This window comes from Daldinia decipiens (genome assembly GCF_022478715.1).
Source record: "Daldinia decipiens strain CBS 113046 unplaced genomic scaffold F4813scaffold_33, whole genome shotgun sequence".
Classification (NCBI taxonomy): domain Eukaryota; kingdom Fungi; phylum Ascomycota; class Sordariomycetes; order Xylariales; family Hypoxylaceae; genus Daldinia; species Daldinia decipiens.
The window spans coordinates 276,027-301,765 of record NW_026054576.1 but is presented as its reverse complement, the minus strand read 5'-3'; the positions used below and the strand labels follow the sequence as shown (position 1 = coordinate 301,765).

The 25,739-nt window shown below is 47.9% G+C and overlaps 6 protein-coding genes across 6 annotated transcripts; 2 read left to right on the top strand and 4 right to left on the bottom strand.

The window, feature by feature from the left end:
* Window positions 1–298: 298 nt before the first annotated feature.
* On the top strand, window positions 299–2,385 carry F4813DRAFT_192863 (polysaccharide lyase family 4 protein). The gene is made up of 3 exons (XM_049239455.1): window positions 299–810; window positions 872–2,193; window positions 2,254–2,385. The coding sequence occupies exons 1-3, from the start codon at window positions 558–560 to the stop codon at window positions 2,281–2,283; spliced, it is 1,605 nt and encodes a 534-aa protein (XP_049096931.1). The 5' UTR covers window positions 299–557; the 3' UTR covers window positions 2,284–2,385.
* Window positions 2,300–4,439, bottom strand: F4813DRAFT_193022 (MFS general substrate transporter). Its single transcript, XM_049239456.1, has 2 exons — window positions 4,260–4,439; window positions 2,300–4,174 (listed from the first exon to the last, which is right to left on the bottom strand). The coding sequence occupies exons 1-2, from the start codon at window positions 4,306–4,308 to the stop codon at window positions 2,487–2,489; spliced, it is 1,737 nt and encodes a 578-aa protein (XP_049096930.1). The 5' UTR covers window positions 4,309–4,439; the 3' UTR covers window positions 2,300–2,486.
* A 942-nt stretch (window positions 4,440–5,381) lies between these two features.
* On the top strand, window positions 5,382–7,794 carry F4813DRAFT_398701 (general substrate transporter; the record flags this gene model as incomplete). Its single annotated transcript, XM_049248084.1, has 8 exons — window positions 5,382–5,575; window positions 5,802–6,002; window positions 6,063–6,146; window positions 6,209–6,337; window positions 6,405–6,837; window positions 6,911–7,048; window positions 7,104–7,262; window positions 7,324–7,794. 8 exons carry the CDS (start codon window positions 5,382–5,384, stop codon window positions 7,498–7,500), a joined length of 1,515 nt encoding a protein of 504 aa, XP_049096929.1. The 3' UTR covers window positions 7,501–7,794.
* On the bottom strand, window positions 7,694–10,259 carry F4813DRAFT_192833 (Pex24p-domain-containing protein). Its single transcript, XM_049239453.1, has 3 exons — window positions 10,131–10,259; window positions 8,446–9,804; window positions 7,694–8,390 (listed from the first exon to the last, which is right to left on the bottom strand). Exons 1-3 carry the CDS (start codon window positions 10,140–10,142, stop codon window positions 7,887–7,889), a joined length of 1,875 nt encoding a protein of 624 aa, XP_049096928.1. The 5' UTR covers window positions 10,143–10,259; the 3' UTR covers window positions 7,694–7,886.
* A 902-nt stretch (window positions 10,260–11,161) lies between these two features.
* On the bottom strand, window positions 11,162–15,333 carry F4813DRAFT_192793 (uncharacterized protein). The gene is made up of 5 exons (XM_049239452.1): window positions 14,749–15,333; window positions 14,526–14,635; window positions 14,027–14,472; window positions 12,787–13,870; window positions 11,162–12,733 (listed from the first exon to the last, which is right to left on the bottom strand). The coding sequence occupies exons 2-5, from the start codon at window positions 14,587–14,589 to the stop codon at window positions 11,202–11,204; spliced, it is 3,126 nt and encodes a 1,041-aa protein (XP_049096927.1). The 5' UTR covers window positions 14,590–14,635; window positions 14,749–15,333; the 3' UTR covers window positions 11,162–11,201.
* Window positions 15,334–16,933: 1,600 nt separating this feature from the next.
* Window positions 16,934–25,624, bottom strand: F4813DRAFT_192746 (FAT-domain-containing protein). The gene is made up of 6 exons (XM_049239451.1): window positions 25,188–25,624; window positions 25,060–25,127; window positions 23,597–24,928; window positions 22,553–23,442; window positions 17,855–22,339; window positions 16,934–17,796 (listed from the first exon to the last, which is right to left on the bottom strand). The coding sequence occupies exons 1-6, from the start codon at window positions 25,250–25,252 to the stop codon at window positions 17,329–17,331; spliced, it is 7,308 nt and encodes a 2,435-aa protein (XP_049096926.1). The 5' UTR covers window positions 25,253–25,624; the 3' UTR covers window positions 16,934–17,328.
* Between the last annotated feature and the right edge of the window lie 115 nt (window positions 25,625–25,739).

Genomic DNA, 25,739 nt, shown 5'->3' with positions numbered 1-25,739 from the left:
AGATAGATGGCTTCTTCTCTTTATGTGCTAATGAATTAGACTCTACGGATCTCTTGTTAAATAATTCCGTCAATCATGATGTGCCCATCGGACGCTTTACCCGGTTTCTAGCATCAGTCCCGCCTCGTAGCGTTGCTCCGTCTTCTTGATTTGTCTAATTCGCCGATACATCACCTGCCAGGAACCGCTTGAGGCCCTTCGCCTTAATGATACCCTGTTCTTTGTTTCTCCTCACACATACCTTGGCTAATTCCGTCAAATCGTCAAGTCAAGATCTTGCAATCCCGGCCGCATCTCATTTAAGGGTCTTGTCTCGGTCTTGGACTGAACCGAGATAATTCAAGTGCGTTTTGTATTTTTGCGCATTTTCAAGGGGAGGGACCAATATCTTAAGAGATATATATATCACATATGGGGTAGGTAATAGTAATTTAGTAATTGGTAGATGTAGCTATAAGTTAATCGATCTCCCGATCTACATTGGAGTAGCTGTTGGCTGTTGCTGTCGCTGTTGCTGTTGCTTGGTCTAGTCTTGCATCCTGCGATAATAGACCAACATGATGCTTCACTTATTCCTTCTATCTGTGTGCGTTTTCGCCTCTTCGGTGTTTGCCGCGTTCGGCTTCACAAAGTCCGGCAGCAATTATGTTATCGATGCTGGTTCGAGCAATCCGTTAATCTTCACGGTGGACGGCGGTAGTTGCGATATTACTTCGATCAAGTATCGTGGCACTGAGCTTGCTGAGGGTGGCACACAACTATCATCTGGCCTCGGTTCCGCTACCGTCAAGGTTGAATCCGTTACAGCAAGTATGTTATTAGGTCCAAAAGATACATATACGCCTTCGACTCTTTCTTACTTTCTATATAGGTTCCGTCAACTACGTGAAGGTGACCTGCACCACCTCGACCCTGACGCATTACATGGTGGTTAAGGAGGGAGAAAGCAATGTCTACTTGGCTACATACATCAACGAAGAGCCTTCCATAGGCGAACTGCGCTTTATCGCCCGCTTGAAGTCTTCTGTGCTGTCCGAAGAGTACCCCTACGGCAAAGTTTCAACGACCGCGGGCAGCTCTTCTACCGTGGAGGGATCCGATGTCTTCGTTGTAGACGGAGAGACACGATCAAAGTTCTACTCAAGCACTCGTTTTATCGACAAGGACGCGCAGTGTGTATACGGTGGCTCCGATGTCATTCACGTATGCGTGTTGGCGCCGCACCCCGAATCCTCATCCGGCGGTCCATTCTTCCGAGATATCGAATCGAACAACGCCGGATCCGCTACTAACCTCTACTGGTATATGAACAGCGGCCATGTCCAGACCGAAGCCTTCCGAACCAACGTCCTGCACGGACCTTATGTCATGACCTTCACGCGATCTGGTGTCCCCAGGCTCCGCGATATCGACACTTCCTTCTTTTCGGGACTGAGTGTCACCGGCTACGTCGCCGAGTCCGGTCGTGGTTACGTCTCCGGCACCGCTTCCGGCATTGCAAGCAGTTTCCAGATCGTCGTGCACTGGTTCAACTCCGCAGCTCAATATTGGACTATTGCTTCGTCCAACGGTGCTTTCAACTCCCCCGCGATGAAGCCCGGTACCTACACGATGGTATTATATCAGGGAGAGTACAAGGTTGCCACTGCAACTGGCGTCTCTGTCAGCGCTGGTAAGACCACGTCGAAGAACATCGCTAGCACTGAGACATCGCGCACTTCGCTCTGGAAGATTGGAGAGTACGATGGCCAGCCCACCGGATTCCTTAATGCGGACAAGTTCCTCCGAATGCACCCATCCGATAGCCGTATGACAGCTTGGACGCCGGTTACTTACACCGTCGGTTCCTCATCTCTCAACCAGTTCCCCATGGCGCTCTTCCAGACCGTGAACAACCCTGTGACTATCAAGTTTAACTTGAAGTCTGCTCCCGGAGCTGCCACTCTCCGGATCGCAACCACTTTATCATTCAGCGGAGCTCGCCCTCAAGCCAAGGTTAACTCGTGGACCGCAGCGGCCCCATCGTCGCCGACGAAGATTGACAGCCGAGGTGTAACCCGTGGAGCGTACCGGGGTCTAGGCGAAGTCTACGATGTCAGCATCCCTTCAGGGACTCTCGTTGCGGGTGACAATACCATCACGCTCACCTCCATCTCAGGCAGCAGCGGCACTACCTTCTTAAACCCCAACTTTGTAAGCATAACATATCGATTCCTGTTCTGATCGTATTTGAACTAACGTAAATGTTTATAGATCTTTGACGCCGTTGAGCTCTTCACATGAGCCCCTTGGCAACTTCAGAGACTAGTACTATTAATAAATATGTATATATTGATCGTATAAACTATATTCTTGCCAAAATATTTGTTGTAGCACTCTCAAGTTCAATAAGTGAAGTATAGGCTATAGCCTCGTGGTAAATGGAACAGGTACCGTTGATAATATAAATTCAATTCATTCTTGACTGTATCGCCAGTACACGAGCTTTAACCCTCGTCGTTTTCTATGATATAAGACCAGGCCAAAGCAGATAAAGCTATAGCTACCAGGTATAACCACCACACAAGCCCGATAACACCCTCCTCGACGCCCATGGCGAACACGTAACCACCTACGGCGGGCCCAATGGCGCGTGCCAGGCTCGCCAGCATATTGCCAGCACCGTGTATAGTCCCCAGGACCGTCTTCGAGGGTGCGGATTCAGTTAAGAGAATCACAGTGCTGGGTATAGCCATAGTACGTGCCATAATCTGGACGCACACAACGAACCCTAAGAAAACCCAGCGAGCTCCATCCTCTCCGCTACCCGCTAGTAGCGATAGGTACGGCGCCGCGGCGTACGTAACTGGGAACAAAAACAGCGCGATTCGAAAGACGCCGCGGGTACCGATGCGCGCCTGCAACCGTGGATATATAAAGAGCTGCAGGAGGATACCGCCGACGCCGAAGATCGAGAGCCATATGCCGATAGTAGATGAGCGTAATCCCAACCCTCCCGCAAAGGCGAAGAATGTAGCCTCGCTGTTGTCGACCGGAGGGCTACTTAGATAGACGGGGAAGATGTGCATGAAGGCTGAGTTGTGTAGCGGGAGCAGTCCGAACGAGACCAACGCGCACACCACCCTACGCGTCCAAATACTCCGGAAAGGAAGATTACTACGGCCGATAGGTGTCGTTGTTGGTAGAGGCTTCTCGATCTCTTGCTGGGTTTGACCCAGGAAAGTATCCTCACTGCTGTCTATCCTCACGTATTCCTGCCTTTCTTCCTTTCGCCGTAGACGCTTAGCCCAACGCATAATAGCCGCTCCGATCTTGAGCCCAATATCGCTCTGGTCCTCCTTACCAGGAAGGGTTTCTTTGAGACCACCTGCTGCTAAAATCAGAGACGCAGCTAATATGGCGGCGTTCAAGAGCGCAGGTAACGCGTACGGGTATTCGAGGGCCCAAGCCACGCCATCAGGATTCCGACTCGTATTCAAGACCCCGTCCGGCCCAAACAGCCACTCCAGGTTAACAACAGGTTCTGCTAGACTTCCGCCCAAGGCCAGGCTAGCCACCATACCGGCGTTAAATACCAGAGGCAGCAAGAGAAAAGCTTTGGTCTGATACTTGCGCTCGCGCACGACTTCGGCCGTCACGGTGCGCATTATACCAACATTCCCGTTCGCAAGACCCGCCAATATCCTCCAGAACAGCAGAGCGCCAAACGACCGGGAGAACCCGAACCCAACGTTCGCCAGCACGGATACCGCCAGTCCGCCTACGATCGACAGTCGCCGCCCATGCTTATCCGACAGCCGGCCCCACGGCAGACTCACGAGAAACTGCGCCAGCGGAAACGCGGCTACCAGCAACCCGGAGAACTCGGATATACGCGCCGCTGCTGCATCGGCAGTTTCCTGAGGCTGGCCATCGTCGCCGGCGCCGGAAGGGTATGGGGTTGCGGGTGGGAGGACAGAGCGTACGAGGTAGAATATATACGGTAGTAGACAGACGTTGGAGAGCGGCTCGGATAGACGGCAGAGAGATAGGATGAATAGCTGGTCTTTGTTAGGTAGATCTCGCCATCGGACTTCCGTAGGCTTCGGCGGTGCGGTTTGCTCTATGTTTGTTTGCTGGCCACTGGTATTTTCGCGGGCCGTGTGTGCGGCGATTCGGATTTCGGAATCGAGGTCTTGTGGTTGGTGATATATAATTAGCTTTTTGTTATTACAACAATATCCTCCTGTCTCTCTCTCTCTCTCCTACCTACTACTTACCGTTTCCCGTGGAGAGCAATCTCTCGGCTGCTTGCATATCCCGACCCATATTGACGTTTGTATCGGTTTGGAGAGCTTGGATGGTAAGAAACCACTCAGCTCTAACACCACTATTGTTTGTCCAGTTTTATAAACATGGCTACTCCTGTCTATAGGAGAATAGGTCCTTCGATTTTACTCTTAGATCGGTGTGTTTAGAAGGAATAAGAGAAATTCAAATTGTATTACACGAGAGCTATTCGACTCTCGTCTCTGAGATAGGAGGTACACGTGCAAATGTTCTCGGCAGCACAACATGCTACGATTCTTCTCTTATATCTCTCGTCTGCGGAAGCCCTCTCCGTCTGAGTTTCTCCTAGGGTAAATGTCTACTATCTTGTCATCTTCATTAATTTCATGTTTTAATTACGCAGACCAGATTCAGTAAACCGAATTAGACATAAGGCTCGTCCGGCTCCGAATCGAGGGTTATCTCCCAACGGCAATATACCCAGCGGCTGGGGTGTTACCAAATGCAATTTATCCGCATCCAATAATACTCGCCGCCCCCTACGCGCACAACATCCAGGTGCCGAGTTACTATGTACGTCCACTCGTCCCCTACACTATATTTGGTGCCGTGCTACGTACGACTCTTGGCTTGCATTCCCAAACGCCAGTAGATTTTTGGGGAAGACCCCCCGGTGCCAGCTATACCATACCATTATAACACTCAACGTAGACAAAATAGTCGAGGTTCGAAATCTGGATGGCAGGCTAATGCGGGGGTGACACGCAGCCATTTCTTCGACGCGGGAGATATTCCCAGCGCGATGGGTAAGCTGTGTGTATACTCTCCGCGGGGCACTAGTTATAGAATAGGCAGCTGAACGAGGTCAGCTTGCTGGCTCACGGAGAGGGGTGACATTATACTATAGGTTGCGCTTTGAACTTATTAAGGGTGTGAAGCAGACTATTTTACACCTTTTTTGGATCCGAATAAGTTGTTGTTGACCCTTCGGCTTTTAGATCGTAAGCCAGATAGACGCTTTCTCCTTTCTCAAGTTTAGTTATTGTCGCCTTGTTGTCTTACATAGCTCTAAACTTGGCTGTTATTCTCGGCATAAACTTCGCGGAGTAATGATGGCGCTGGTAACAAAAGCTGATATTCGGCTTCACTTATTATGCATATTCTTTGCGATTGGCTCATTCGTCTGGGGCTATAATGTCGGAATCCTCTCATCTGTCCTGGTACATCCAGGATTTCTTAAAGCGATGGGCCATCTTACACCGTCGCGAAAGGGAGTAATCACAGCTATTTATTACTTGGGAACATGGTATGGCTACACCCCTGTATTCTCTATCATCTACCTTTGGATATACTAATTAAGCTGTAGTGAGTCATTGGAGTCATTTATACCCTACTGCATCTTCTTGATAAATCATACGCCACTCCACGAGTTTGAATGATATGGCATTTCATAGTTCTTGAATTCGAGACTATGAGCTTTCACGAGATGAAGGCTACGTTCTTGAGTAAAGCTAACCCATAGTAGGGCTGAGCTATATTTTCATCTCGCACCCGGTCAGCGATCTCTTCGGGAGGCGGTACGCAGCAATGACGGGTATATTAACCGTTGCTGTCGGCAATGCTTTCGAATCTGGAGCGTCTGGCTCGGGTGCGTACGCTATGATGATAGTCGGCCGAATTATATCTGGTATTGGAGTGGGCATGCTGTCAACTTCAGTGCCCCTATACCAAAGGTGCTCTCCTCTTTTCTCTTATTTAGAAGCGGTCAAGGGTTAATATTGACTTCATCACAGTGAGGTTGCCCCGGCAGGAAAACGAGGGAAATACGTCGTCCTGAATCATGTTGGCTTTGTTGCTGGCCTAGCAGCGGGTTTTTGGTAAGCATTTATAACTTGTTCGACTCATTCTGAAATGATACAACTAAAATAATAACTTATAGGGTTGGATACGGAGTGACGTTTTGGAATACAACTGAATATGGTATATACGTATCGTGGCGGGTTTCCCTTGCTGTGATACAGGTCCCCTGTGTCATTTTTGCAGTCGGGCTCCCTTTCATCCCCGAGACGTGAGTCGTTCTCCCAAGATACACCTTTTTCTAGGCCCCATCAATGTCACTAATAAACATGATATAGCCCCCGTTGGCTTATTGAACACGGTCACTATAACAAGGCTCAAAGGTCGCTGCACTGGTTACGAGATGGTAGTTTTACCGAGGTCGAGATAGACTCCGAGTTGACGCGCATCCGAGAGGACGTGGAAGCGCACCGGGCGACTGGAGAAGCTAACTGGTTGTCCTTGTTTCGAGATCGGAACCTATTCGAGCGTCTATGGCGCGCGTCGTTGCTTCAGTTCATGGCACAGATGTGTGGCGCTACCGCTATGAAGTATTATTTGCCGACACTCTTCGCCAAGCTCGGCCTTCCTACGCGCGTTACGCTGCTGGCCGGAGGCATTGAATCGACTCTTAAAATTGGCATGACAGTCATCGAGATGCTTCTCATCGACCGCCTCGGTCGAAGAGTAACATTGACGGCAGGATGTGTCGCAATGGGGTTTGGCATGTTGGTAAGTTGATATAACCTGCTGCAACTCTTATTGTCTCTTGCATAGACCATTGACTAACAGTTATTGATCCAAGATCAACGGAGCGTTAGGCCAAGTATATCCGGATAACACCAATAGAGCTGCTGATGTAGTCTGTATCGTATTCATTTTCATCTATGCTTTGGGATATAGCATGGGGTTCGGCCCGGCAGCTTGGGTATACGGCTCCGAGGTGAGAACTATTCAATGCCTCAAACTGAGTATCGAAATGCTAACGTAAAATCAAGATATTCCCTACCTCCGTTCGTGCTCGGGGACTTAATTTCTCTGCGTCGGCCGGAGCTATCGGCTCCATTGTCGTGGCTCAAGTTTGGCCCGTTGGTATCGATACAATCGGCTCCAAGATCTATTTCTTTTTCATGGCAGTCAATGTCGTCTGTATCCCAGTAGGTTCTCACTACCCTTAATAATTAACCCACCGGTGCCCTATCCTAATATTAAATTTAGATCATCATCCTCTTCTATCCTGAGACGAAGGGTCGACCTTTAGAGGATATGGACTTGCTATTTAACAAAGCTATTGGAGGAGTCGGCGAGGAGGCTGACGAGGACGAGAACGAGGACGTCGACGAGCATTCCTCTGCCGTGCTGCCCAAGAATATCAGCCGGCCATCGCAGAGCTAACATCTCGAAGGATCGAGATTAATCAATCTATCATTTCGGACGGATCTGATACTCTGGTGGAAAAACTAGGTGTATATATTAAAACAAAGCTATATTGCAACAACTCGATGGAGGCTAGTTAGACAAACACAATTCTACCTGGATAGGGTTGACGAGCCAAAGTACTTGAACTTCTGAATTCATTAATATATAAAGCACACATCGTTCTGGTAGCTGGATCATCACCCTCCAGACCTAAGCTATTCCGAGGATCAGCGAACCAATAACAGAAAATAAAATAAACCCCCCAATGCCTCTGGTATCTACCAAAACGCCCTCCGAATGCTACCCACTAATAACCGTCGTGACCATAATACAAATAGTGATCGAATCATGACAAATATTTCTCACTCTAGTCCCATTTGAGCCTCGTCTCCAATGCCCCATTGACCTTGGTCTCTCTGATGTCCCTGGATCTCCAGCTCTAAGGCTGGAGTCAAACTACCTTCGTCGTCGTTAGAACGTAAACTAGCGGTCTCGCTTGTGCGCCTAGATCTATGCGTGCCGCCTGTATTTCGTCGACGTAGTTGAGGGCTGGACAATCTGAACCTAGCAGATTTTGATGATGTGCTAAGGACGGAAACCGCATCGTCTTCCTCCTTTAATCTACCTTTAGCAGACCCTTGATTTGAAGACGTGTCTGGAATGGAAGTCGAGAGGGTAGACGCGGTGTCCATTCTCTCCGAGCTATGCACCGAAACAGGGGGCGGCCGAGTCGGCAATTCGGGTGGCGGGGAAGAAGCCGTCTCGCCCGAAACCTCCGAAACCTCAACAAGTTCGGCGTCGCGATACCATTTTCGTCGACGTGTCCAACGACCCCAACCATCGTTACCTCTTCGACCGTTCTGCCACTATTCAATTTTAAGCAAGATCAGCCAGTCAAATTGGGCTTAGCATGAACCGTACCTTGTTATCGTAGAAGATCCATCCATTTTTGCCGGCATCTGCATCGTAATCTGTCTCGTCCATATCGAGCACACCATCGACTCGCCATTTGCTTCCCTCGACCCATCTCCACTTTGCATGCCCGTCTTCTACCTCTGGCAGCTCAAACTCGTCTCTAGGCGGGACTTGGTTATTGTGCTCGTCCGTCCAAGCCGCTCGTTCGTAAGCAAATAAATTGTTGGTCCAGCCTAACCCTAGCCAGCGTCTCTGGTTTTCGTAAATGATAAAAGTGAAGCGTACGCCTGAGTCCTTAGCTCCGGAGCGACTGCTCCGTTTTAAAGCCTCTGTCAGAGCAGATTTTGATATCTTTGTAACTTCGCGTGGCTGCTTCACCTTAGTGGTTGTGAGAGTCCCATTCCCATCGGCACCTTTAGGCTTTGTCTTAGCTGGCTCTTCAAATTGCAATCCCGTGACCAATCTCGCAAGCCTGCGTATAGTAGCACTTCGCCAAAGCAGCGTTCTGGATACTCGGCAGATCTTCGAGTGCCATGTAAGCACTAAGGTCCCGAACACCAACACTACCCTCTTCGTTGTTAAAATTCTTAGCGGCGGGAGCGTTAGGACTACCCAAGCGGGCGTAATAGCCAGTATTCGAACAAATAATGTAGTGAGTGCTGGTCTCGTAGTAGCGCTGGTAGCGGTCCGTTGGGTAGATAGGAAATCGGTCATTTCGAGAAGAGGTTCGAGTAGAATATTACACCTGGTCGTAAAGACCTTGACAGTGTCGACGATCTCATCCAAGGTTTTTTGATGCCTCGTACTAGTAAGTTCGCTCGAATTTCGCTGGTGCGAGCCGCCTGCGCCTCCTCCGACGGATGCGCTCGATGCCTTTTCTTTATTATTCGCCATGCTCGGATGTTCAGCCCAGCCACTGCTTGATAATGGACTATATCGTCGCCCGTACATACCCCCTACGAGGCCCATGACCACAACGATAGGGCCGGCAAATCGCACAATGACGTCGCCATACTGAACGGCTGACCAGAAGATGGCAAGTAGTATAAAACTCTCCCACGGATCGCCAGTAGTCCAGGTCAATAGGCCTACAAGCTTATTCAGAGGCAAAAGGAAGGGGTGACTGTATGCGAGAGCACGGGTAATCTGGGGCGGCGTAGCGAGCAACAGTGGCGACTTCTGGTGGACTAGAATAGTCGATCTCCGCTTCGCAGCGGAGGTAGCGGTCGATAGGTTCGCTGTAGAAAAGGAAGCATAGGTGGGAGGGGCGTAGGTAGGAGGAGGGTCGGAAGGGGTAGAGGAGCCGTCGACGTCGCCACGGGAAGTATGTTTCGGGGTCGACATGTGTGTCAGCCAAGGCGTGTCCTATAGCGCGGAAACAAAGTAGAATAGAGGGTCAGTATATGCGCATAGGTGGATGTTGGTAGAAATGGAAGAGCCGGTAGAAGGTCTGGGCGCAATTGCCGAGGCTTATGGGCTTATGTGCTTTTGATGACGCCTTCAATAAACAGAGATCATAGGTATGTAAGAGAGAGAGAGATGATGGAGGGAGAAAAAGAAGAAGAAGAGAGAGGAAGAAAACTTGTAAGAGTAAATCGTGTAAATCCTGGTGATTGATAAGGGTATGCGAAAGGACAAATTACATTTATTAACTGACTAGGTTAGGCAGAAGCAGAAAGTGATAAACTTACCAGAGCAGCCATCAAGGGCTGAAGTTGAAGTGGTTTGTGACTGCGCGCAATGCGATGCGGCGGATTATCGATCCTTGAAGACTAAAGAATGAAGTATGAAGTATGAAGTAACGTTAAAGTACTTTTGAAGGTTATTAGAACCTTAGGCTCTTATTAAATCGGACGACTCGGGCTTGCTCATCTGAGAGCTCCTTCTCAACCTTATTATTGTCGTTGCCGCTGCCGCTGCCGCTGTCACCGTTTGCTTATGAACACTAGTATGAACACGACGTCATTCAGCGATGGTGTAACTTGGTTATGTAACGCGGTAATGTACACTCTGGTATATAGTGCTAGCTGTTTGAAGTGTAATCTATCGCAACACTACATACAAATAAATAAATATAGAAGACATTGGTGTAATAAAAAATGAAAAGAAAATAAGAAATGATTCAAAGAAATCTTATTTTCAATTTGGCTTGTGATGATCCCGTACCTTCACTCTCTGAGAGCCGATAAATGCCTTACAAGACAAGACATTGCGCGCCAATAGGTACATAAGATGATGCGGGTTAAAGGTAACTTTAATATTGCCCATAGTGTTAGGTACATACTACATACGTAAAGTCTTAGTTGCCTAATGTAGCTTAAACCCCTATCAGCCTAGCGAAGCTACTCACAACGCGGGGCAGTAGCGCTAAACCCTCTCTCTTGCAGCCCTCGGTATTTTCACATGTGATAAGTACCTATGGAGCTACCCAGGTAGGCGGTAACTCTAATACGTAATAAGAAAGTGTTATATGTATATAGGTATCTACCTAGTTGATATCCATGCCATGTACCTGTATCATACAGGTATGTATAATAAGATACCTTTTAACATATACGACCAGCGTAAACCTCTAACTAATAATCTAAGAAAAATACCAATTAAGGCTTTTCGTAAAGTCATCGTAAACCACGGTGAGAAAGAAGCACAAGCTGTTTTTCCCTCTCTTGAATTTTATACTTAGACGATCAGTTTTATTGTTATTTAAACCCCGAACCCACCTCCAAAATAACAACTCATCCCAATATCCATATCCATACAGGCTAGACTTTCTCCAAGCACCTAACGTCGGGGTTCGCGCTTCGAAGCTGTCGTATAAACCCGCGACTTTGAATCTTGCCAGCTAGGAGCTTACTTTCTTTACTCTGGCCAAAAACGAGTTTCCATGATGAACCATCCTTGTTGTTTAATACTATGACGCTATTCCCGTTAGATCCCGGGACGGACTCTCGTAAGAAGCTGGCTACTTTCATTAAATCAATCGTAACGTCTACCGGACTTCGCCAGGTCGCCATTATCTTTCGATCCTTATCGTGGAAGAGCTTGACACAATCTTCTTCCTCGTTCAATCTCTCCCACGATGTTGCTCCATTGCTACATTGCGATAATTCAAAGTCTGCACTGCCTGGGGACGATGTAGCATCGGCAAAAGGGTTACTGACGGAGTAGCTAGATGTAGGAACCTTTGCACCTGTTGTTTGGTTGGTAGAGGAAGTAATCGTTTCGGTTTCAGGGAGCTGGTCTCCCTTGTGCTTGCTTGACTCATTCTCGCTTTCTTCCTTATGCTGTGTTATCTGGATCGTTTCTTCAGTGGTAGCTTGTCTACTCTCGACAAGATGTTCTTTATCCACTATTATTTCATCTCCCGCATTTATATGGCCGCGCTCCTCATCGATACTGGCCTCCTGTTTCGAGTTTAAGGCCTGGAGGTTTCCATGAGGATTACACTGAATCTTGTCGCCAGTTTTCGACTTGACATCATTAGACGCCCCGTAGATAAGAAGCGAGATATCCCTGTCTCCATCGATATCTTTGTCGGCAACATGTGCTTCCTTGTTTCCCTTTATTTCAGGGATAGGTGTTGTAAGGATATTATTGATTATTGCTGCAAAGGTTGATTCCGGCGATGCAATACGACTGACATCAGTTTGAGGGGCGCTGGCAGCTCTATATCCCAAAGGCAAATCAACTACCTGGTCAGCACGTTGTGTTGTATGGGAACCTTGTAGCTTTTTCGTGCTAGATGTATGACTTTCGTGAGATTCTTGTGGGTTAATAGGATATGAACACGCTCGTCTCGCGAGCCCCCGTGCTGATTCCATTCCTGTAACCATCGACGTAAAGAGTTGGTTCTCTCCCGACTCTCGCGATTTTTTAATTGGTTTATTTATATCTTCGGTATCTTCTATACTCCGTAGGCCGTAAAATGCCCAGGGGCGATCCGAGGAACCGCTTGGCTTTATAGCATGCAAAGAGGGGTTGTCCCAATCATCTTTTTCGGCGTCGGAAGTATCGTCAACATCAGATCCGGAAGCAGAATAATCCTCATCGCCTGGAATTTCGCCACCCTTCTTCTGCCACTCTTCTACCAACATTTCCGTATTTGCTGTAGAAATTGACATCGCGTCTGAGTTGGAGCATAGGCTATCTGAATCGTCTTTATCTGCTGACGAATCATGACTAGTAATAGGATATCTTTCAGGTTCTTTACATCCTTTAGAAGGGATGATTATTTTAGCAGACTCATCCCCAATCGGGGTTATTGGCGAGATCGACGGGGGCCGTGATGTTGGAGCTAGTTCACCAATTAACACAAATATGCTTGGCTTGCTTGGATGGATGACTTACGATAAAGACGGGCTTTTTCCCTGTCTTCCCACGTACTGAAGCCTTCTCTCTCAGCAATCCAGCGACAGGCAGCATTGAAAGGATGGTCTGGTTTGGACGGTGGCGTGCGTTTATATAGAGGGAATTTGGTCAGATATCGAGCTGGGAGCCACGCTACAGTCTGAGCTTCATCGAAGAACATAACGGGAAACTTTCTTGAGTCAACTTTAACGCCGCCATCTTCATATCCTGGTGCCCAGCCAACTATTTTGTTTGATTCGTAAATATAGCAGTTTGGCGGGAAGGAAGTCTTCTTAAGGAGACCAGTGTCATCGAGGGTAGTATCTTTCAGGCCGCTTCCGTCCTGACTATCCCACCCGAGTATCATAACAGGGTAAATTTCATTATTATCCTCTGAACCACTGTTGGACTTCCAGCGGCCATAATAAATATTGAATGTCTTAGGATTGGTAATTATTTTTTGTGAGTTGGAGGTGTTCCGGCGATTCGTCGGTGTGTCTGAATTCTGACGAGCCCGAACTTGTGGTTTCTTTGGGGTGAGATCCGCGCCCAGCTTTGCTGTCCATGACGAAGACGACTTTTTCCCTTCCTTATGTACCTTTTTTTGCATCTTATCTCTTTTCTTGGACTGCTTTTCTGTTTTAGCAAGGGGTGGCTTATATCCATTTTTGTAACTTTCCTCTGCAACCTGGTTGTTAAGTTTGACCAGTTCCTCGTTGCAGTCAACCACCAAGTAGCCCAGTGTTCTAACAGCCATATCCCTGTTTCTATCGAGGAAGCCGTGACCTCGACCATTAAGATGCCTAGCGGCTCCCTGAATAGCATTTTTAGTGAACCGAGCCTCATGTTTCTCACACTTTAGAATGTACCACGTCCGACTACCGCTCGGCCACTCCACGATTGTATCCTTGTGTTTTGCGGCACCATTCTGGTAGACTTCTTCGAATGTGATCGTTCGAGTTGGTAGATGAGCATTTTCGTCTAAGGGTGTGCCAGCCAAGGTTGGGTGGGAATTGGTAAATGTTTCGACGCACGGTCGCTTAGGGGGGTATTCTTTCGACGTAGATGCCTTGCGTTTCTTGGACTGGACTCGCATTATCAGACGTCTTTCTCCACAGATGGTTTCATGGTGGACGGTGCAAGTCAGGGATTCATCGGCCTGGCCTTGATTATGAGACTCGGAAGAGATCCACGGCATATGCTGATGATCCCCCTCCGTGCGATTGGATTCAATACTTACATCTTGAGGCTGTGAGATGAGACTGCCTTTAACACCAGCAGGTGCATTCGCATCTCCATTTATAGCCAAAGAGACTTTAAGTTTCTCGTGATAGGCAATTTCATGACGAGCACGCTCCGCCTTCTGTTCCTTCTCAATGATCATAGTTCTTTTCTGGTGGCTAGCTTCAATCTGCCGTATATCATTCTTAAGGCTTTTTTCGGCCATAGGCAAGATTATCTCCCTGTACAAGGCCGGTGGCACCGTTGCCTTTAATTTCCGTAGGTCTCTTTCGCTGCTCTCACGGAGATCTTGCTTCTCCTTTTCAAGTAGATCCTCATGAAAAGCAAGTTCCTTGGCATGCTTGGCTATCATGCATTCCTTCTCCTCGTTCCATCTTTCATGGATGTCCAGAGAGGCTGGAGGATCCATTTGGTAAAAGATGGTATGAGTACGTGGAGTAAAAGCTATGTATCGTTTGGTTGACAGAAACTAGTGAATCAAATAAAGCAGATAGTACCTATGTAGTACCTAGGTATGTATGTGAAAGTATGAGAAGTACAATTCCGGGGTGAATATAACATGGAGTGTAGTTGCCATGTAGTTCCAGGGAATGCCAAAGAAAGTATTCTAAACCTAGGTACCTAGGCATCCAAGTCAGTGAGGGTGACGGCAAGAGACAGTACGATAAGAAACAAATATGCAGGGAAGGAAAGGGGGAAGGAGGAAGGGAAAATGCTGACCGGGAGGTGTAGTATAGAAGTGCTCGTTTATCGCCTGTTTTCAGGCCGCTACTTAAGGCCGAGTTTGCATTGTGAGAACAGACGCGCCGAGACTAACACGACGAGTGGAGGGGTTTTCTATTTTTGAAATGACAACTAAATCGTTGGCAAGGAATATTCGAGTCGGTTGAAGGAGGCAAGTAGCTCTTTTACTCGATAAAAATGAGCTGGTATAAGTTGAAATGAGATTAATGTGGCAATTGGAGTCCAACGTTAAAAATCGACAGTTGGGGCAAAAAGTCTTTAATAGATGCGGGTAGATGATAGGAACGACTCTGTTGGTGGGTTTGTAAACTTGTTCTTCATAGGTAGGCTTTCAATGGTGCAAATGAAATGAAATAAAATAAAATAAAATAGGTACCAAGGAAATAATCCCCCCGAGAAAAGACGTCGGGTTGTTGGCTCTTACCTCAAAATTCAAGCTTAAGATTTATCAAACCTCACCTTTTAAAGAAGTAGGCGTATCGGACGCGAAGCTACCTACTTAACATATATATATGTGTTATATAATGGAAAGGAGGTGCTACCTGCGAAGTTTAAAAAAACAAACGCGACCAGCAAGATTAATTTATTTATACAGTTACCAATGCTGTTTACGACATAATAAGTACTTGTTATCTACATAGGTAGGTTAAAATATATTTCTTTTTATTTGGCGCTATCGCACGTATGTAAATGGTAACACAAGATAATAAAATACCTTGCCAATTAACCATTTATCGGGATGTATTTATCAAAGTACATAAATTTTCGTATGTACGGAAGTCGCCTTCAAAAGTTCTGTCCATAGGCCAGCCCCTGTCAGCTTGATAAGGCTTGGCAGCTGTCGGGCAGCCTTCCCCACCTGGCAGTCTAAAATCGTAAAGTATATTAAAATATATCCTTTATTATACATATGGTGCACCATACGATTAAAAATATTAGAAAATAATTTCTTTAAATATTTAATAAATATAATAATTTCTTTATGTTATAATATATATTTTAATAAATTACTTTTTATATTTAAAGTATAATGAGTAGATTAAAGTATAGTATATTTGGAGGTACATTTATTATTATGGCTGCCAGTTGCTGCCAAGCCTTATCAAGCCGACAGGGGCTGGCCTATGGACAGAACTTTTGAAGGCGACTTCCGTACATGCCCATATAAGAGATCATCACTGCATGGAAGTTTTCATGCTGCCCTTGTTTAATGTTTTATTGAATACATGGGTGTTTCCAAATGATCCATATTTGCGGGGCACTTGTCAGGCATTAAGGCAGACATAAACGAGGCATCAAGGGCTCCCGTAGGTACATGTAGTCTTTAAAAACTAACATCGCACTTTCACGATAATAAAACCAGTTTCGCAACAAGTACAAAGCTCGGCGGTTTAAGCGCTTCCTTAATAAATCAACGAATAAGGCAAATAACTCCAATGTTTATAACATTAAGTAATTACAATAACTTCAAGTTGCAACCCGAATACTTGCTCTTTAAAACTCGGCACCCCGATAATCCTCGGAATGAGACATCATTGGTCCATAGCCGGCATTAAGACTTTATACCAGCATAGTAAATACGACTTCATTCAATGTTACCATACTCGCTCCTATGCATACACCGGGTACATACTCATACATTAAGTATTAAATATGCAATAATAACCCACAAAACAAACCAAGTGGCGCTAAACCTATCGTTTTCCTCACAGGTACGTTTTACAGACAATCCAGAATTGATACAACCTGCCAGCCTGCTTCATAAGATATCACCCAATAATATCGTGTGCTTTATGCAAGTCTTGGACTTCCCGGCACACTGCTTCCTGAACGTGACTCATTACCACCGCTTACCCCCACGCTCATCTCTACCGCAGCTGTGATATGCTGGCTTCGTAGGGAATATGTACGTCTTTCCTAGATAAAAAGGGTTATAGCATGCTTAAGATGGCAAAACAGGGGCTTGTAAGTAGGTATGTATACTTACCCGAAGATGGGATCTATCACAATACAAGTACGGACGTAGTGAAACAATTGCTGTTGCGCGAAGACTCTTAATAGTTCCGGTTTTAAACCCAAAAAGACCTAACAAATCAATTGTAAGATACATAGTATACGAAGTATCGTAATAAAAGAGACTTTGCCGATTCTATTGTTAGTATACTCTTAGCTATAAAAGCCAGAGCTGAACCCTTTATAACAGGATTAACCCGCCACTAAAGTGCTCAGCTAAAAAGAATAATTAATAATGGGCATGTCAATCAAGATGGTCACAGAGCCGAGAAAATAGGACTATGATCCCATAGAGACCTAGGTAGCCAGACGTCAAAAGAGTTACAAGTCTAATGTCACAGAATGCTTTCAATACTAGGTATATCATTATGGTAAAGTTGCTAATGTGAACGAGGCATACACGTGCCCTAGCAAATTGCTCTACCTTGCATCACCGCTCATAATTGTCATCCCATACCAACTCCGTACCAAATCTACCCATCTACTAGTTTACAAAACTTCCTTTGGGTACAGATATAGCCAACGTGGGCAGATGCGGTGCGTTCACCAGAACGAACACCAACCAATATAATGCTGGCAGAGGTTCTCGAGTTTAGTTGCTTCCATGATTAACTTGTTGACCTGTGTTAAGATATCCAACTCGTCGGTCGGTTTGAAATCTCGGCCAGTTAGCTTCTGGTTCACGCGGTCTAGCACTTCGACTGCGCGAGCGTTTTGTATCTCGGCCATTTCGCCGTCAAGCATCTGGCCTGTACCATTAATCAGACTTGAGTTCGTGCGTGCCCTGGCGCGAGGAGCGAGTGGACCACCGGGATGGCCCGAATCGACGGCGCCGGCTGCTTGCTGTGCAGCGAGAAATTCGGAAGGCGGGTGCTCGGAATCTAGGATACTCGGTCTACGGGCTCGCTGAGCACCAGCACCCAAAGATGATTCGCGTTCGGAACGGAAGTTGGGGCCAACGGGAGAGGCGGCGTTAGTGAGACGCCAGGTCAGCAAAGGATCGTGGATAAACTATAATGGCCCAGTATTAGTAGGAACATAACTTTTAATAGGAATGACAATCACTTACGGCTTCTAGGACGGCCATAACACTTTCTTTATTCTCCCTAAGAACGCGCATGACATGCTCACACGTAATCCGGAAGCTGCCCTCGATGTTGCTGACTTCCATTGCGTATGTGAGCATTCTAGTAAGACGGAACGGGACTCGCTCGGGATATTTATCTCGCTTCATGGCAACCTCGAAACAGTCACCGAAGTCGATATGGATAATCTTCCCGGTAATGCGGTCGAGCATTAAATTGCTCGGGTGCCTGTCACCGAGACCGAGAATGTAGCCAACCATGCTCATGACACCTAGGCTGCGCGTATAGTTCGTGCGCCTTTCTAGCCAGGCCTCAGAACTCTTACTCTTTAGCCATAAGACGCGATATAGATCCTGGCCGGTGGTGTTGTCTAGCGCGTAACCAAAGACTTCAACCTTTTGCATGAGAGTAAGGTTGTCGTAGTCCGGTGCCATCTGTAACATGATGCGGTGCTCTATATTAAGGAGAATCTTTCGGCTCTCACGATACTCGCGAATTAACACATGTAATGTGTCGCTGTTCGGTACCCAGCCGAGAAGTCCCGAATTCTGGCTGAGGGGTATTGCTGGATATTGCTGAATGCTAAGATGGCGTTTGTAACACTCAGAGTCGTTAGCGAGTAGAGTGTTGCACAAACCAAATAGCTGCATGACACGTTCGTCTTGCCGAATATCCTCATGCCCCTTCAATAGGAAGGAATACTGAATTCCGTCGCTCCCGTTGGTGTTCAACTTTCTTGGCCGCTGCTTGGAGTTGATCACGCTAAAGGTTGAATCGAATGAGAGGATGCGAACGATAGGGGCGCCACTCTTGTATTGACCGGGAACTGCCAGATCGAGGTTCTTGGCTGCTAGCAGTTTTGGAGAACAATACGCAAGCTCCAGGGACGACATCTGCGGGAGTTGCCTCCCAATCCGACGGAACACCTGGTAATATAGATCCCATGCCTGATTGAGATCGTTCACATCGTGACTAGACTCGTACTGGCGGCACCACTCCCGAGCTTCGGTGAGGTCTCGACCAAAGGTCTGCGCGAAACTAATCTCGCGCAGAGTCTCCGGTCCTCGCTCCAGTAACTCATGCAATGGCCCAAGAGTAGCGAACATGCCCTCGATGTTGTGATCTCCAAAGTATAGTCGAGAAGCCTCTTCGAGTCCTTCGTGCCAAAGCTCGTGCCATAATACCGCGACACGGATAAGCTCGTGGCTGACCGTGTCGGCCTGTTCTACGAGTTTGGCGCTGTGTGCACGCATGCTATCCATAATTAGTGCCGCCGACTTCGATCTCCTGGAACTCTGGGCCGATTTCATCGCTACGGTTAGAGGATATACCAAGGCTTGAGGGTGATTACGCCCGACATCGGCGAGTAGATTGTGAATAGATTGGCGCACTCGCGTGTTGGGTTGATTGATCCGGGCGATGAGCTGCGGAATTACCTCTAGCCATGTATCGACGCTGACGGTACCGAAGCCTTGAGTAACGGCTGCGTTGACTTCGCTGCTGCCACCGTGCGCAAACCACAAAGTGAGGAGACGTAGGGTGTCCTGAAGGGCACTTCCAGACGATAACGCGATAGACTTGAAGAAACCCTGCACGGCAGGGACGACGTGGTTGATGATGATAGTTGAATCTGGCCTCGGGACGTTCCTATCGGCCGGAGGTGTGAGAGCCTGGACGATTTCGAAATTGGCTAAAGCCCACGCGTGCCATGCCTTGTACCATTTCGGATTATATTGAGTGGCTTTTGAGTAGGAAGTTAAGATGTCCTGAACATTGTGGTGCTGCCAATCGTGCTTGTTTAGGGAGACTTGCCACTCTCCCTGCTTCAGGAAGCATTTTGCAAGAAGCACCGTTTGGTCTTGAATTAGCTTTTGCGTTCTAGAGCTGGGCATACCCGCGTCTGCAGCATTATAGCCGTAGTCGCTCATCGGGTCTACTCCGTTGGGTGCGGCCTGTATTGACGCTCTGGCTATCTCAAGGCTCTGGGCAGAATCAGCCGTGAATTTTCTCAGGCAGAATAGCGTCTTCTCAGGGTGACCTGTTTGGCGTAGCTTCGCCTGTTGTCCGTACTCCCAATAGAACTTCAAGACGGCGTAGACAACTTGTGGAGGAATCCTCGCGGCCGTGCCTTGCTGAGGGGGGCCGTTCTGGCTCCAGTAGGGTATTATTGTCTCGAGGGGGTGGTCGGTGCCGATGAGTTGTTTGAGCGACTTCTCCGCTAAACCCATCCTTCCGGATTTTCGACACAGGTTTGCAAATTTAATCCACATGTGCATATTCTCCGCGGGGCTAATAACCAAGCCGCGGAGTCGTAGCATGCGCTGCCATACCTCAACATTCCTTTGACATCCTTTCAGACGGTTCTCCCACGTGCGTCGCATCGTAGCCTTCTTCCTCTCATCAGCCTGTTTATAGACGATGATCTCCTCGAGTTCTGCAAGCATTTGTACTCGGACAATCACTTGGTATGCACGATTGTAGGACTCGCTCACGAGCGCGCTCAGTTCCGTATCGAGACCCTCTCGTGTCTGTTGGATACAGGCAGCGGCTTCTCGGAACTGGTTGCGATGCAATGCTAGTATTGCACCGAAGAATGAACGGTCGGGCGAGTTTCGCTTCATAGACTGTAGATAATTATCCATCGAGTCCCATTTACCCAGACCCCACGCGGCCGCGGTCGCGAGTGGTGCAATACGCCTTTGAATCTCGGGCGCCGAGTTCGCCCACGTATTACTCGTTAAGCTGGCCAGGGCATCCCACTCTCCAAGAGCATGCAAGCAGCGCATCTTGCCCATGACAATTTCGAGCGGAACCGCTTGATCTCTCGGCATCTCCGCCTCCCTCTTGTTGTAAAATTGCAAGGCCTCTTCCCATCGTTCTAACTTCTCGAACCAGGTTTCTCTGAGCTGGATGCCATCTTTGTAAAGCTGCGCCTTGCGAAGAATGCCGATTGCGGCGTCGTACTGCTGGAGCTGATTGTTTATGACGATCAAGGCTTCAACAGCTGGTCCGCTCTGGTCCTGTAGGAACTCTAATTCCTTGTAATGGAGGGCTTTCGCGTATGCATGACAACGGCCGGCCTCCCTACCGAGAACCCTAATATCAATAGGCAAGGCTTTGTCGTCATGCTCCATGAATTCGGCTAGGTTGAGTAGGAGCCCAAGTAGGTCTGGCGGGACGTTCTGGGACCGTATGGCATTCTCGATATTTTGGATGAGCTCGTCCTGGAACTGCTCGTAGAGCTCGCTCCAACATGAGACGAAAGCCGAATTAAATAACTCACGGGCAAGGGGAAGATGCACACTACCCAGAATAGCACAGGCACGCAGGGCATGATTTGGCGACTCTGTAAGGAGAGTTGTGCTGAAGCGTCGTAGCCATTCTTGCCAGTCTTCCTTAGTAGACTTGCCTTTGGTATCCCAGGCGGCTTTCAAGTGAATCGCGTTCATCTCGAGTTTCTTGTTGCCAAGGTCAGCAAAAGATGGCTCGTCTAACTGGTCAATGAACCGCGTCTCCGAACTCAAATCTTGCGGCAGAGCCTCTCCTTTCTGTAGCTTGCTGACAAGAAGCTCGTAATTTTGATGTTGGATCTGGCTGGCTTGCAGAACTTTGTTGACGGTGCCCATGAAGTGTAGGTAATCCCGCCCGAGCTGTTGAATTAATGCACAAAGAGTATCCAGCGCTGCTACGCGTAGAGAGGATTCTCCACTAGCAAGAATTCTAGTTAGTGGATGGATGATTTTGGCGGCGTAGTCGTTTAGGTTGACCTGACGAGAGATCTTGCCAATGGTCTCAATAGCCGACTTCCTCAAGAATGTTGGCTGGCCCTGCTTCTCGAACGTCCGCACGACCACGGGGATGATTAAATGCATATATTCTTCGCTGCTAGAGCCAAATACCAGGAAGGCATGCAGGACTTTCTCGGAAGGAATCCGCTTAGTAGTCGCATCCTTCTCTAGGACGCCAAGCATCGCAGGGAGGAGGCCTGCGAGATAGATCTTGAACTCTCCCTCCAAGGATCTCGAGATGGCCTCAACAAGTGATAATATTGTAGCTTGGAGCGAGGGCGATGTATCCCAGTAATTATGGAGCGTGTCGATAATCTGTGGCAGGTAATTCCTGATGTGCTGTCGTACGATGCTAACCAGCGTGGCCAACTGGTTGAAATATGATTCGAGACGATTCTGTGGGCAGTCCTTGATAACTTCTAAGAACGCGGGAATGATACGGTCTAGGAATTGGACACACTCTAGCCCGAGCGTGCGAAAGATATTCATAATGGCTTCGATAACCGCGGCATGGTGCGGGGCGAGTGAATTGTCTTTTAGGATGTTTAGTAGGGCGTTGATTACGACAGTAGGATAATACTCCTTATTAGAGGGTGTTAAACCTGTCATCATGAGCGAGATATCGGTCATCCTATTGGTCTCGACGCGCCGTTTGGCATCGGGAGCACGCTCTTCTACTTGCTGTTCGTTGTTTTGGTTAGCTTTCTGTTTATACAAATGTGGTTTCTCCCGGGAATGCTTTGGGGTTTTGTTAGGGGGCTTTAGGGAAATTCCCTGATGCTTCACTTCAGCAACAGAGTCCTGGTCTAGGGTGAGAGGACTTCCAGTCTCACCCGCGTATTTCTTTAATCCGTGGACACGCCGCCAGGTATGGTCATCTTGGGGATTCTGTACCTGATATCTGTAAGGATCCAACGCCCCCAAAATCCCCATCAGCTTAATCGTCTCCTGTCGTAGAGGCCCTCGCTGGGGTTCGGCGCGGATGATGTGTTGAAGTAGGTCCAGGAGCTCGGGATACTCGAGGTAAGGGTCGATAACGTAGCCAGAGTTACTGGCAAGCTGACCAAGAGTGTGCAAGGCAGCTTCTCGCTTAACGTTAGAGGCGTGGTCCTTCAACGCATCGATAATGATCGGCATAAGCTTATCCTTATAGGGAAGCATGTCTTCCCCCCCTACCGTCGCAAGCTCGCCGATTGCCTTGAGAATAGTGGCTGCAACGGCATGATTCGAGTCACCAGCCTTCGGAAGGAGGACCGAAATCATTGGCTCAACATATGGCTTGATTAATCCTTGGGCGTTCTGCACTAAGTGGCTGAGGAGTTTTGCGCTCTCCTCTTTGTTGCGTGGGGCATCCGAAAACTCGAGCTCGGTAAGCATCTGTATCAGTGTCTTCCGCAGAGAGGGGATCACATAAGCTGGGTTATGTCGTGCTAGCCGTCCTATGATCGAGATTGCTACTTCCCTGATTTCGAATACTTCATCATTGAGCGCGAAGAATAACGTCCGGATGTTTTCGGCTTTTGCCAGGTGGGGATCGAACCGCTCGTCGAGAGCCGCAAGTACGGTTCGCCGTATATTCGGTTCCGGATCGGATACACCTACAGTTAGTAGCTTCTCGATAACATCTCCGACAACCTGCAGCGCGTGGTAACTTGTCTGATTCACAATCGGATCTCGAACATAAAGTTGGCAGCAAGTGAGAGCAGCGGCTTCGCGGATTTCGGGATCGTCGTCTTCGACATATTTGATGGCAACGTCGCGGACGAATTCATTTAAAATGTGACCTCCATATACCGTTAGCATATGGCGTTTCTGAGACCGAATTTTGCTCGTAGTAGGTAAAAGGGGTAGTTGAGCCAATAATTGATTGAGCTCGTGCGATAACCAAGGATTTAGGGTAGTAGGATAGGATAGGATAGGATAGGATATAATTATTACCTGAGAAGTCAAAGCTTCCTAACGTATTCAAAGCCAGCTTCACCTCAGCCTTCCGGTGTTCATAAGCTTGCAGATCCTTTGCGTCTTTAGGTATGATAGGGACAGACGAAAGCGTATTCGGAATAGGAGCTCCAAGGGGTTTGAAGGGTTCTCCACACAAGACTTTACTTAGCATATCAAGGAGCCTCTCCTGGATGGTAGCTTTCACAGGCGGTATATAAAATGCCATATCAACCAAGGCCTGTGTGAGTTTCGGAGTAAGCTCGCACGCAAATATGGGATCTAGAAGCGCTTCCATGTATTTGCTAAGAGTCTGGCCGACCGCAACGGCGAGTCTGCTAATACAATCAAAAACGGGATCAACAGAACCTCGTTTTCTAGATTGAATGCTGAGGCCATCTCGGACATAAATCAGAACACTGTCAAGATATGGAGCGATGGCACTCTTCACCGAGTTGGCAATATTTCCGATAGCCAAGAAAGCGTCATTCCGCTCTTTATCTTTCTTGAGCATGCCAGATAAATAAAGCATAAACTTGTGAAGATAGGTATGGGCAAAGTCGGCCGGGGAATAATTGGCCAGGTCTGGGATGAGTAGGACTACCGTCTTACGGATAGTTACGTCGCGATGATCTTTGTTACGGAAGACGATCTCACACGCCTCCTGATAATGCTCCTGCATATACATGCCTCCCTGCTCAAGAAGCTCCTTAAGAACTAAGAGGGATGCATGGACGTACTCAACGGTGTTCGTCTTGAGGCCGGTGATGGTTTCATTGTACATCTTGGTCATCCACGCCTGCTTCATCTCCTGGTCTCGCTCTCGAATAATGCGGAAACAGGCACTAACCGTCTCGGCAGATGTCGCGCGGATCAGTTGGCGCTGGTCGCGAAGACCAACCCATATTAAGTCGAAGATGAGGCCAACATAGGTGTACATTAAGGTGGGCGCATTCCGGGCCAGCTCGCGGAGGACCAGGACAGCACTATATCTCTTTTCCTCCACCCTGTCCGATTGAAGCCATTCAAGAGCCGTCTTGACCTCGGATTCGACCAACTCAGATATCAGCGATCCACCAGGTCGACAGAGCTTTCCGAGAGCGATCGCTGCGGGTTGCATAGGCACGATATCCTTTCCTCTAAGGATAGTCTTGAGGTTCGCCGTGAATCGGGTGTATTTGGCAGTGACGTCGACGCCTTCGAAGTCGACTAGCGCGTCAAGGGCATAGACACCACCCAGACGTTCGGAGGAGTCGTTACCATGGAGCATCAAAGTCGTGATCTTATTATTAACGGAATTATAGAATACATGGAATTGTTCTGACTGGAAGTCTGCGGTGAATCGTGGTCAGCTCATGTAGATAGAGACTGGAAGGTGAAGGTGAAGGTGAAGGCGAAGGCGAAGGCAAAGGCCGTCTCGACGTATTTCCTGGTAGCGCAGACAAGAATCGTAAAATACACACCTCTGAAGCAAACAGCGACCAAATCTCTCAGTTGAGCAGCCGCCCGCTTTCTTACTTCATCTCCAGCCCTATTCGGAATCGCAATAATTAGTTGGAACAGCGGGGTTTAGCAGAGGGAAGAGTCGCACCTTGATTTTAGTTCTCTAGTGATAGTATCAAGGGCCTCCAGGGCCAGCTGCTGTTGTTGCGCCATGGTAGGCGGCGGCTGGAGGGGATATCGACCTCGTTACCCTTCAGCCGCGTCGAGAACAGCTTCAGGAATTAACCTCGAAATGCATCAAGATCAAGGGTACTACCAGAACCACTGCGACATCCGATCGCAAGGACCTGTTAAGAGAAAACCAATTTGGCAACGATGAAAAAACAGAAGGGAAGAGGAAAAAGAACAAAACGTTGCGTGAAGGCTGTTGTTGTTATTGGAGAGTGTCTACACGCCTTCACCTTTGCTTAATGGGGTGTATTCAAGCTCGTGGACGAAAAGGTAACAGGGGAGAGAGAGAGAGAGAGAGAGAGCTGTACAAGGTCAAGGTATGTACCTATGCACCAAACTACCGGTGACCTAATAGGTATCAAGTTTGAAGTAATTCTTATCGGTTAAGTGCACACTGTATAGCATATGCAAGATATGAATAGTTTTTAAACCCAGCATTTAATCATTTATGTACCTAGGGCACATCCGG

Coding starts and splice junctions, on each gene's coding strand:
- F4813DRAFT_192863 (XM_049239455.1), top strand. CDS start 558: ATGATGCTTCACTTATTCCTTCTATCTGTGTGCGTTTTCGCCTCTTCG. Junction 811..871: donor GGTTGAATCCGTTACAGCAA/GTATGTTATTAG, acceptor CTTTCTATATAG/GTTCCGTCAACTACGTGAAG. Junction 2,194..2,253: donor CCTTCTTAAACCCCAACTTT/GTAAGCATAACA, acceptor AAATGTTTATAG/ATCTTTGACGCCGTTGAGCT.
- F4813DRAFT_193022 (XM_049239456.1), bottom strand. CDS start 4,308: ATGGGTCGGGATATGCAAGCAGCCGAGAGATTGCTCTCCACGGGAAAC. Junction 4,175..4,259: donor ATTGCTCTCCACGGGAAACG/GTAAGTAGTAGG, acceptor ACCAACCACAAG/ACCTCGATTCCGAAATCCGA.
- F4813DRAFT_192833 (XM_049239453.1), bottom strand. Junction 8,391..8,445: donor GGATCTTCTACGATAACAAG/GTACGGTTCATG, acceptor AAAATTGAATAG/TGGCAGAACGGTCGAAGAGG.
- F4813DRAFT_192793 (XM_049239452.1), bottom strand. CDS start 14,589: ATGTTATATTCACCCCGGAATTGTACTTCTCATACTTTCACATACATA. Junction 14,473..14,525: donor CATACCTAGGTACTACATAG/GTACTATCTGCT, acceptor AACGATACATAG/CTTTTACTCCACGTACTCAT. Junction 13,871..14,026: donor TCATCTCACAGCCTCAAGAT/GTAAGTATTGAA, acceptor ATGCGAGTCCAG/TCCAAGAAACGCAAGGCATC.
- F4813DRAFT_192746 (XM_049239451.1), bottom strand. CDS start 25,252: ATGGCGCAACAACAGCAGCTGGCCCTGGAGGCCCTTGATACTATCACT. Junction 25,128..25,187: donor ACTAGAGAACTAAAATCAAG/GTGCGACTCTTC, acceptor GATTCCGAATAG/GGCTGGAGATGAAGTAAGAA. Junction 24,929..25,059: donor GGTCGCTGTTTGCTTCAGAG/GTGTGTATTTTA, acceptor GATTCACCGCAG/ACTTCCAGTCAGAACAATTC.